The sequence below is a fragment of the Nerophis lumbriciformis genome, linkage group LG01 (genome assembly GCF_033978685.3).
Source record: "Nerophis lumbriciformis linkage group LG01, RoL_Nlum_v2.1, whole genome shotgun sequence".
In the NCBI taxonomy this organism is placed as follows: domain Eukaryota; kingdom Metazoa; phylum Chordata; class Actinopteri; order Syngnathiformes; family Syngnathidae; genus Nerophis; species Nerophis lumbriciformis.
In genome coordinates this window covers 29,093,772-29,106,207 of record NC_084548.2, presented here as the reverse complement: position 1 = coordinate 29,106,207, position 12,436 = coordinate 29,093,772, and the positions used below count along the sequence as shown (strand labels likewise).

Sequence of the window (12,436 nt, the reverse complement as noted above, 5' to 3'; positions counted from 1 at the left end):
GGACACATGGCCAGGCAATCAGCCCTTTGAGACACTCGTGATTTAGGGCTATATAAATAAACTTTGATTGATTGATTGATTGAATCTCCTCCCTCTGCCCTCCCGAAATGTTTTCCAGAAATGCCTGGTATCCGTTTTGTTGGGGGTGCAAAGGGCCTTGTCTCCATTTGAGTTTGTTAGTGTTTTCCTGTGTTTAGTGCTTTAGTTCCTGTCCTGTGCTTTTATTTTGTTGGCACTTCCGTTTTTGTGTTTCCCTGCAGCAACATATGCCTTTGAGCGCTGTTCCCCGCACCTGTTTTGTGTCATCAATTAGGATTATTTAAGTTGAGTCTTGGCCACCAATCCTTGTCGGGACTTTGTTATGTACGGGTATTCTATTGTGGACACTTCTCCTGCCGCATGTCTTGCGAGTAAGTTTTTACTGTGTTCCAGCATTCTGTTTGTTATTTGTATAGCCTGTTTTAGTTCCGTTTTGCCTCCTCGGCTTTCTGCATTTCTGGGAACACACCAACAATCGCCGTCATGTGTCACAATGGGAAGATGTTCTCAATTGATCTTTCCTCGTCAAATTAAAGCACAAATAAAAACACAATTCATGATTTTTTAAACCTTTATTATATTTGTGAATATGATTTAAAGGCACATTAACCCTTTTTTAGACATTTGGTCCATGCATGCTTAAAAAACAATGCCAAAGCGTCAAATCATAAGATTCATGCATAAGCTTGCATGCAGCTTTGGATGCCTCTGAAAGCTGTGTTTTGCAGGGGGGTTTTTTGAAACAGTGGTCCATTTGTGTCGTCACTGATTGACGGACCTACTTATGTGGGCACCCGAGTATTTGCTCTTTACCAGCCTCCTCCCCCTTTGCTATGCTGAGACTTTCTGCCGACTACCTCCTGTGATATTCTTTCTTGTCTAATGCCGTCCCGCCTGCTCTGATGTCTATAAAATAAATAAATCTGTTTATTGCGGCTTTATTACTTGGTTTGAGGAAACACAAGAAAAAACGTGGGATAATGTATTATTTTAATATATTGTGGCATATGCACAATATCTCCAATGTGCGGCATGCTGATGAATGCTGCTTTTTTTATTGCAACTTTGTGAGCCACAGAAGGTGTACCTAATGTTGTGACCGGTGAATCTATACTGTGAATTAAGTTTGTTTTCAACCGTGTCTGAAAAAAAAATGATGATGATGTTCATATTGAAGATATATACTTCAACAGTGTGCATGTTCAAAAATATACTGATACTTTTGAAAAGGGTGGGTTGTGAAGTTGTTCATTTGCACCAACCGATGCAGACGAGTATGAAATGTGACTTTGGAGCAAAATTTTCACAAAATGTATACCAAAGCATATTAAATAAATATCATTTAGGTCACAAGCAAGTTTGTTAAATGTATTGGAATCATCATACAGTAGGTTAGGATTAGGGAAAGCCCATGCAGACAATGATTACACATAGAAGATATGTCTAGTATTTTTATTCTTTACATTCTAAAAATGTTGACATGCACACGGAGGATTCTCTCTATGTCATCTGTCATAGCCTCTTTCTCGCCACAATGACTGCGTTCATTTGTGCGTAACTGTGCCAGTTTTCAGGTATCTTTCAAAAGTACTAAATATAGACACAAAAACAGGAGCCGCAAACAATTTCAAGTTTGTCAAAATCACATTCGGCTGCTAAATAATTACATTTGTATCTTCTCCTGTTCTGATAAACTGCATATATTCTGCTTATGCATGAAAGCAAACAATAGACTGCGTAAGTTTTTTTGCTCATTTAGCAGACCCAATCCACTATACACAGGCCGAGTAGACCGGCTTTGCGTGTGCTATCAAGTTTGCATTGTTCTAATACACGCGAATCCTTAGCAGATGAGGCCCATGATATCTAAAAGACAACAATGTCAACCTATTGGAGTAACCATCACAGTGCTCTGATCTTATTTACCATATGATATTTGTGGGCCTAAAAAGCTAACACAGCTATGCCACTTCTGTCAAGAGGAATGTTGCAGAACTTATACTGTGAGAACATTGGGGAAATACTTTTTAACCCTTACCCCAAGTCATACAGTTTAAAGTTCATGCTATAAATAAAGTTGATTTGATTTGATTTGATTTATAAAATACTAAAGCTATTTTCGTACATGTGTGACTTACAAAAATACTTTTGATATTGTATCTCTATTAATTGCAGTTATTGGCAAAGGAAAAATAATTATGGTAATCCTAGCAGACCTAAAAGAGAAGTTTAATCCGGTTCAATTTCAGACAGTAAACAAAATAAAGTTGTATGTGTTTTTTACACACTGCATGTAAACTTATTATTGTTTGGTATACCGTAGAGTCCTTCTTGTTATTAACAATGATTTTATTTTATGTATTCAATGTCAAACACTATATATGCAACAATAAACTTCTACTGAAGTTAATTCACAGAATGGCCATCTTTGTTTTTCATTCTGAAGCCTTTAAGAGAAAAAAAAAGAAAAGGTTTCAAACAGGAGTGTCTTAACTTTTTACACCAAGGAAAAATGTCTTGTTATCAAAACTGTAATGTGGGTCAAGAAAAAAACATGTCAGCTTTGTGTTTTCACTGACAGTTGTTTTAGTGTCTTTACTTTTTACTATAACATTTAAATATTTTACTTTTGTTTTCAGCGAGGTCCCAATCCTCCTACCAATCCTATTACTATTTTTGTTGTTGTGTTTCACATTTTATTTCTAGAATGAGCAGTGGACCAAAAAAAAGCTAACTTTTGTACACCCCTTTTTAAAACCCTTTCAAACCAAAGTGATTGGCAGAAACTTCAAGAAATGTTGGATTTCCATGCAGCTCCGTTTGCAGATTCTGTGGACAGAACATGTCATTTTACCAAAGAAATGCAACCAAGGTGAACTGATGACTTAGCAGAAATAAAATGTCTTACTGGTAGCATGCTCGAGAGTATACTTCTTTCTTTGAGATGAAGAAACCTACAACAAAGTAAATATTTGACTGTAAATTGTAGCTTATTTGATGCAACCATTGATCGTCAATAATTGATGACCTCACCTTTTTCTTGGAACCTGCAGCATTCAAAGCTGCGATCTTACTCTCGATATCAGAAACCTACAAAAAGACCAAAGAAGGAAATTCAATAGGCATCAGGAGAATCATCAATTTCATACTTCATCACCACAGCAGACGTGATTGGCTGGGGGAGAGGGTGTGGCCTACCTCGCTTTCAGCACTCTGCACCCGGGCAGCAGTTAGGGCCACCACGTCCTCAAGCTCTGAAAGCTCAGAGTCCGTCGCCCCGCCAAAACAATTTGTAGCACTTTGTTCCAGTCGCATCAACTTGCTTTCCAGTTCGAATGACTGCCCGGCTGCCATGTACACCTGCACATACAAGCACGCACACCTTGTCAGAAAAAAGCACACTACTGCCAACGTCTCTGCTTACTTTTCACAATTTTTGTCTAGTTACGTTCTTCCACACATATTTATTTAGGTCCTTATTTGGTGTTTCCTCCATGGATTATTTTACACCCAGCGCAACAGACACACCTGCAGTTACTCTCCAATGAATCATGTTCTTAAGCCCAGTGGCTGCAGCAGGAAGACACTGTAATATTCCTCCACCTTTCATCCTACGACTGTCTCTGTTGGTCCCCATGCCGACCAAAGAGAGTTACATTAGTTACCATAGCAAAGCACAGTAGGAAATAAAAACTCACGATCATCCTGCTGGCCAGGATGACCACACCAAGAACTTTGAGCACCGTCTGGTCCATCGCTAATAACTCCTTCCATGGCCTAGTATTACCGTTCCCATTTTTGTGATGTTACTGTGTTCTTTGTTTTGCCTCTGTTGCCTTGTTCCAGCGTTTGTGTTCTTTGTGAGAAGATAATTCAAGACTTTCTTGCCTGTTTCTGGGTCGAACCCAGAACTGATGGGATACATTTTGTCAGCAAGTCAATAACCATAAAAGTATTTTCCATCCATCCATCCATCTTCTTCCGCTTACCCGAGGTCAGGTCGCGGGGGCAGCAGCCTAAGCAGCCTTCCCTCTCCCCAGCCTCTTTTGTCCAGGTCCTCCCGGGGGATCCCGAGGCGTTCCCAGGCCAGCCGGGACACATAGTCTTCCCAACGTGTCCTGGGTCTTCTCCGTGGCCTCCTACCGGTCGGACGTGCCCGAAACACCTCCCTAGGGAGGCGTTCGGGTGGCATCCTGACCAGATGCCCAAACCACCTCATCTGGCTCCTCTCGATGTGGAGGACCAGCGGCTTTACTTTGAGATCCTCCCGGAGGACAGAGCTTCTCACCCTATCTCTAAGGGAGAGCCCCGCCACCCGGCGGAGGAAACTCATTGCGGCCGCTTGTACCCGTGATCTTGTCCTTTCGGTCATGACCCAAAGCTCATGACCATAGGTGAGGATGGGAACGTAGATCGACCGGTAAATTGAGAGCTTTGCCTTCCGGCTCAGTTCCTTCGTCACCACAACGGATCGATACAGCGTCTGCATTACTGAAGACGGCACACCGATCCGCCTGTCGATCTCACGATCCACTCTTCCCTCACTCGTAAACAAGACTCCGAGGTACTTGAACTCCTCCACTTGGGGCAAGATCTCCTCCCCAACCCGGAGATGGCACTCCACCCTTTTCCGGGCGAGAACCATGGACTCGGACTTGGAGGTGCTGATTCCCATCCCAGTCGCTTCACACTCGGCTGCGAACCGATCCAGTGAGAGCTGAAAATCTTGGCCAGATGAAGCCATCAGGACCACCTCATCTGCAAATAGCAGAGACCTAATCCTGCAGCCACCAAACCAGATACCCTCAACGCCCTGACTGCGCCTAGAAATTCTGTCCATAAAAGTTATGAACAGAACCGGTGACAAAGGGCAGCCTTGGCGGAGTCCAACCCTCACTGGAAACGGGTCCGACTTACTGCCGGCAATGAGGACCAAGCTCTGACAATGATTATACAGGGAGCGGACCGCCATAATAAGAAAGTCCATTACCCCATACTCTCTGAGCACTCCCCACAGGACTTCCCGGGGTACACGGTCGAATGCCTTCTCCAAGTCCACAAAGCACATGTTGGGCAAACTCCCATGCACCCTCAAGGACCCTGTCGAGAGTATAGAGCTGGTCCACAGTTCCACGACCAGGACGAAAACCACACTGTTCCTCCTGAATCAGAGGTTCGACTATCCGGCGTAGCCTCCTCTCCAGTACACCTGAATAGACCTCACCGGGAAGGCTGAGGAGTGTGATCCCACGATAGTTGGAACACACCCTCCGGTTCTCCTTCTTAAAGAGAGGAACCACCACCCCGGTCTGCCAATCCAGAGGTACCACCCCCGATGTCTACGCGATGTTGCAGAGTCTTGTCAACCAAGACAGCCACAAAGCATACAGAACCTTAAGGAACTCCGGGCGGATCTCATCCACCCCTGGGGCCTTGCCACCGAGGAGCTTTTTAACTACCTCGGCAACCTCATCTCCAGAAATAGGAGAGCCCACCCCAGATTCCCCAGGCACTGCTTCCTCATAGGAAGATGTGCTGGTAGGATTGAGGTGGTCTTCAAAGTATTCCCTCCACCGATCCACAACATCCGCAGTCGAAGTCAGCAGAACACCATCTCCACCATACACGGTGTTGACATTGCACTGCTTCACCTTCCTGAGGTGGCAAATGGTGGTCCAGAATTGCTTCGAAGCCGTCAGGAAGTCGTTTTCCTTGGCTTCCCCGGACTCCTCCCATGTCCGAGTTTTTGCCTCCGCGACCGCTGAAGCCGCACACCGCTTGGCCTGTCGGTACTTGTCTGCTGCCTCCGGAGTCCTATGAGCCAAAAGAGCCCAATAGGACTCTTTCTTCAGCTTGACGGCATCCCTCACCGCTGGTGTCCACCAGCGGGTTCTAGGATTACCACCACGACAGGCACCAACCACCTGGCGGCCACAGCTCCAATCGGCCGCCTCGACAATAGAGGTACGGAACATTGTCCACTCGGAGTCAATGTCCAGCGCCTCCCTCGTGACATGTTCAAAGTTCTTCTGGAGGTGGGAATTGAAACTCTCTCTGACAGGAGACTCTGCCAGGCGTTCCCAGCAAACCCTCACAATGCGTTTGGGCCTGCCAGGTCTGTCTGGCATCCTCCCCCACCATCGCAGCCAACTCACCAACAGGTGGTGATCGGTAGAAAGCTCGGCCCCTCTCTTCACCCGAGTGTCCAAAACATGAGACCACAAATCCGATGACACAACTACAAAGTCAATCATGGAACTGCGGCCTAGGGTGTCCTGGTGCCAAGTGCACATATGGACACCCTTATGTTTGAACATGGTGTTTGTTATTGACAATCTGTGATGAGCACAAAAGTCCAATAACAAAACACCACTCGGGTTCAGATCCGGGCGGCCATTCTTCCCAATCACGCCTCTCCAGGTTTCACTGTCGTTGCCAACATGAGCATTGAAGTCCCCCAGTAGAACGAGGGAATCACCCGGGGGAGCACTCTCCAGTACTCCATCGAGTGAATCCAAAAAGGGTGGGTACTCTAAGCTGCCGTTTGGCGCGTAAGCGCAAACAACAGTCAGGACCCGTCTCCCCACCCGAAGGTAGAGGGAAGCTACCCTCTCGTCCATTGGGTTGAACTCCAACGTGCAGGCTTTGAACCGGGGGGCAACAAGAATTGCCACCCCAGACCGTCGCCTCTCACTGCCGGCAACGCCAGAGTGGAAGAGAGTCCATCCCCTCTCGAGAGAACTGGTTCCAGAGCCCTTGCTGTGCGTCGAAGTGACAAATATATCTAGCCAGAACTTCTCCACCTCACGCACTAGCTCAGGCTCCTTCTCCCCCAGCGAGGTGACGTTCCATGTCCCAAGAGCTAGCTTATGTAGCCGAGGATCGGACCGCCAAGTGCCCTGCCTTCGGCTGCTGCCCAGCTCACATCGCACCCGACCTCTATGGTTCCTGATTTGGGTGATGAGCCCATTGGAGGGGAGACCCACGTTGCCTCTTCGGGCTGTGCCCGGCTGGGCCCCATGGGGAAAGGCCCGGCCACCAGGCGCTCACCATCGTGCCCCACCTACGGGCCTGGCTCCAAAGGGGGGCCCCGGTGACCCGCATCCGGGCGAGGGAAATCTGGGTCCTTTGATTGTGTTCTTCATAGAGGTCTTCTGTGACACTTAAAATTACAAACTGACGTTACAAACAAACTGTCATCAAAATCATCAAATCATCAGGACTCGCAAAAAGCCGCTGCCTGACCAGGGCTCAGAAAATCTGCAGAGACTCCTCCCAACCCCACCAAAGACTGTTTTCACTGCTGGACTCTAGAAAGAGGTTCCGCAGCCTCCGTAGCAGAACCTGCAGGTTCTGTAACAGCTTCTTCCCTCAGGCCATAAGATTCTTGATCGCATCATAATAATCCCCTCAATTCCCCCCAAAGAATGGATTAACTCACTGGAATATAAAGACATTATAACATTCATCCATAAACGTGAATGCATATGCAAACGTGCAATACATGTATCTGTACAGTAATCTATTTATTTATATGTGCACCTTACTGTTCTTTTATCCTGCACTACAACAAACTAATGCAACAAAATATCGTTCTTATCAGAACTGTAAAGTTACAATTTTGATGACATGTCTAAGTAATGATATGGCGCAGATCAGGAAACGGTATCTGGGAATTCTGGGGTCTGGGAAGAGACAGATGACATTGCCACATTCAGGACACAGATGCCTTGGCAGAGGTATGCACTCTACTGAAGGGTTGTTTATATTTCAATTTGCTTATATTGTATTCGTCCCTCCTCTTGTCATATTGTGATTGTGTTCCTTGTGTTGGTGACTTGTCGATGTAGTTTTAAAAAGACATAAATCAATTCAGAAGAAGGGGATGAGGGAAGAAGAAGCAATTTGCTAGAGGCTTACATTTTCCTCAAGTTCCCTGAACGCATCATCGGCTTGCTTAGCATCAGTCCCTAACATGTGGGTTCTGTCAGCCGGCTCTGACAGGCCAAACTCGATCATCGCGTTTTCAGTGGCATTAATGGTTCTCAGGGCCTCAGTGGTGAGGTCACAAAGGGCGGAGGCGGTGGATCTCTGAAAGTCATGTAGAGGGACAGATATTAGCGGACAACGTCAAACCAGCACAGCAGCTACCTGACCGAACTACTGACACCCCAAATAATCAAGATGTTTGCTGCTTTCAGTCTACCGATCCTAATAAAACAAATTACGGGCGTCATCACACTCCGCCACTAGAACCTTGCTTGGGTCAACTTGACTCATTAATGGCCTGATCTACTAGAATCCAAATACAACGCGCTAAACCGTGTGTGCAAACTATAAAATTGTGTGTACTATTAGTGGGCGGGTGGCATGTGATCCACTAAGACTGCATGTACAGTTGAAAAGTGGTGCAGGCCCCCCTATTTAGATGAGGGTTTTGCATGTACCACTAGCCTTATGTGCCCTGCACATTCACGTGCTCCCCAACCTGGAGGCAATGTTCTTAAACTAACAGCACACATCTATAATTTGTAACACCTTTTCTGCAATATAGAATCGCAATCTAAAGAAAACAGAAACTATTTGTAGCGCGCTGACGCACTGCGGGGAGGGGTGGACCATCTCAACAGCAGCGCATTTATGTGTCTGGAATGATTCAAACACAAGAAAATGCTTGTTGAAAGACATATTTTCATGTAGGGGATGTTTTATAATGATATATTTTCTAAATTATAAAACAAACATCATTAAAAACAAAAACGAAAACGCCAGCAGACACCATAACACATCAATTGAATTTGTTTTAAACAGCCCATTAGGTCAACCAGCAGCTATAAAATCATAAAATGATATTGCTGAATAGACAATATTTCTAATATTTTTATTTATGACAGTCCAAATATGTTGATACACACACATGTGGACGGAGGATTATCTTGTGTCTTTGCAGCTCAAGCACCTCCTTTCTCACAGCCGTGTGCGTAATTTTTTCGGTTTGCACATACATTTCAAAATAGTGCCCGCAGAACAGTGATCAGTCCTTAATAAATATATTTGCATCTTGTCCACCCAGTATTGTGAGTGTTCTGATAATCAGCATATATATATATAAAGCTGATCTACTAAACTTGTGCACAGAGGATTGCGTTTCTTAAGTGTGCAGATTGAGGAGCACAATCCATTTAGCGTGTCTGCCTTCATGAATACATACATATATATATATATATATATATATATATATATATATATATATATATATATATATATATATATATATATATATATATATATACATATACCCTATATATATATATATATATATATATATATATATATATATATATGTATGTATTCATGAAGGCAGACACGCTAAATGGATTGTGCTCCTCAATCTGCACACTTAAGAAACGCAATCCTCTGTGCACAAGTTTAGTAGATCAGCTTTGCATGTGATATCAAGTTTGCATTGTTTGTCCAGTATGCTTTGGGTTGTGTGAGCGCTCATGTTCAGACCACTTCCCCGCCACTTGTCATTATACAAAGCAATAGATAGACAATATAATCCAAGTCAAAATCTATGTTTCTAACTTTTAAATACATGTAAACACAGTTCTTGTTTGGCTTGTTCAAGCCCTCCGATCCACCAAATGCAGTGGCGGGCCATGCGTTTCCCACCTAAGCCTTCAGTGATGTCCGGCTTCAATGATTTCCTCTCAAAATACCATCATTTATGTCACCACATGCCCATTGCTGGAGAAATACTATACAGAAACACGTTTACGCACTACTGCCCATTGACCCACATCAACAGTGTACAAAACGGGTTATTTTCTGGCGTATTTAAAAATCAATATACCTGCATCAGCAATTAAAACTAATCTTATGTGGTACTGTCAAAATTAAAATAGCGAAAAACATATTAAACGTGAAAAAATTAAGAAATAACATATTTGAACTCCCAATTTGTAGCACCCATTGGACGCCGTTTAAGCCAGTGGTACCCCTTGTCGATTCGAGTGGAAATGGCAGGCATTTCCCCATTTCATCGCCGACATGGTCTCACAAGATGTAGTTTCTCTTTAAATATCCTTCTTGAAAATGGCCTTGCAAATATATATCTGCTACCTAACTAACGTTTTGTTCTCCTTCTTTGTGGGTCAACACTTCCTGCTTCCTGCCATGTTGCAGCTTAGCAGGAATGACAAGTGAGTATCCAATCACAGTCTCGTTAACATCAGGCTACCTAGATAGGCTACTGTCAACAACTTCTGATCTGATTGGCTATCGCAACTGTCTCTCAACTCTATGTACTCTTAAATTCATCCACTAACGGTCCCGATGAGTATCCAATCGCAGGACGCGTAAATGTCACATTCAACGTGAGGCCAGCTAAAGGCCTTACTGACAACAACTCCTGATCTGATTGGCTATTACAACGGTCTATCAACTGTATGTCCCCATTCACTTACAGAGCATAGACACCCAGAGATTTGGTACAGCATGGCAACATAAGCTAGCTGAATTCTGATTGGATACAAACTAAAACTAAAAACAACAGCACTGGAACAAGCATAATACGACATGAAGAGAATATGAATACTTTTAAGATATTTAGGGAAAGTAAATTAAAAAAAAATTGTATCTTTAGTTATGATAATGATTTCTGGTAATGTTAGGCCAGCAGAGAAGGCCTTGCTGGTCCCGACGGCACACCACTGACCAAATGTTATGTGATCGCTCCTCGCAAGTTAGTAATGATAACTGCTACATTTTGTAACAGAAATAAACAGAAAGACTATGAACGCCACAATCAAAACCTACTGTACTTCTCATTTAGCAATGCGAGTGCTCCTCTCACAACTTACGAATGCTAAACTTCCACAATAGAAAGAATCATACCAACTCCGAAAACACTGGAAATATCCACAAAGCAGTGCTGTACAGGGGAACAAATTTGCCCCAACTTAAAAAAAAAAAAAAAAAACTGTCGCAGCTGTGTGAAAAGTAGACTTAGACTTAGACAAACTTTAATGATCCACAAGGGAAATTGTTCAACACAGTAGCTCAGTTACAATGATGGAAAGTGTAAGGATGGAAAGGACAATGCAGGTATAAATAGACTAATATATCGATACAAAATCTAACATATATACAAATATATACATAATATGTGTACAGAATAATATATATACAGATATATTATAATATGTGTATAACATATATACAATATATAACAATTACCATGTACAATATTACAGTATATGTGACAGCAGCAGCATAAAATAGAGAGTAAATCCAGCAGGAAATAGAAAATAGACATTATAAACATTATAAACAAAGAGAAGTAGCTAACATGTCAGGTGTCAGGTAATAGGCAGATGTCATCTATTGCTGTATGGCGAGTGATTATACAGCTGGATGGAGTGCGGAATGAAGGAGTTCTTCAATCGCACAGTGCGGGAAGGAAGTAATTTCAACTCTTTCATCACATTTTACTCCTAGAATAAATCCATCCAAATTTGATAAAACTAGAGTACATTTTTTGTCCATCTTTATAGCATGTTTTAAATGAATGTAAACCCTAACCATTGAAAAATTGCACTGTGATTGACGCGAAAGTGTTGATCACTCGCACTGAGAGCCCTTTCACCTGCGCCATGCAGAGTGGAGCGTGGCTGTTCCTCTGAGCTCATACACAGATGAAACTACATCTTAGTTGAAGGAACTGGTCGGTATGAGACAACGTTTTTTTCACCACCACTTGACACAAACTGCACTGCGCGCTCGTAACTATGAGGGTTGAAGGGAATATTGAATAACAAATCAATAGTTGAAGTGACAAACTTGCCATCCAAATAATTCCCCGTTTGTTGACAACAACATACAGCTATGGAAACACATTCAATCTATTTATTACACAAAGGTGACACAGACCAGTGAAAGATTCAAAAGAGCCGTGTGACCGTCAGAGCCGACAAACTGCTGCTGCTAGCCTGCTAAGCTAACAAAAACATTTCAAACTCAGACTACTGAGTGGACTCGCTGACGTCACACGTCACTAGGCAACGCCTTTTAAAAGGCACATACAGACGCATACACTGCTGCCATATAAATCCATCCATATCCATGTCGTCTCCTTTCCCCGCCGTACGTAACAGTATGTTCCAGCTAACTATGTCGGAACCAGGCGACACCGGCAGACCCCAGTCTGCCTCTCTGCCCTGATCCCCTAGGACACCTGATCTCGCGATCATGGGAGCGGTCCTGAATGAACACCAGGTTCGTTTTTCTACCCAGGAGGACAACCTGGAGAGAGCCTTCACCAGGTTGCATGCTAGGCTGGACCACTTTAGTCCAAGACAGACTTCTGAACCCGTGGCTAGCCGTATTTCCACCC

The 12,436-nt window shown here is 43.7% G+C and overlaps 1 protein-coding gene across 2 annotated transcripts in view; it reads right to left on the bottom strand.

Annotated features, from left to right (window-relative positions):
* Positions 1–596: 596 nt before the first annotated feature.
* Positions 597–12,436, bottom strand: part of mlpha (melanophilin a) — a 38,902-nt gene continuing 27,062 nt past the window's right edge. For both annotated transcript variants that reach the window (XM_072913551.1, XM_072913597.1), the window contains 4 exons: positions 3,238–3,399; positions 3,073–3,129; positions 2,948–2,993; positions 597–2,868 (listed from right to left, as the gene is read on the bottom strand). In XM_072913551.1, the coding sequence (XP_072769652.1) occupies positions 2,828–2,868; positions 2,948–2,993; positions 3,073–3,129; positions 3,238–3,399 (306 nt within the window). In that variant the 3' untranslated portion in view covers positions 597–2,827. The remainder of the gene's footprint in view (positions 2,869–2,947; positions 2,994–3,072; positions 3,130–3,237; positions 3,400–12,436) is intronic.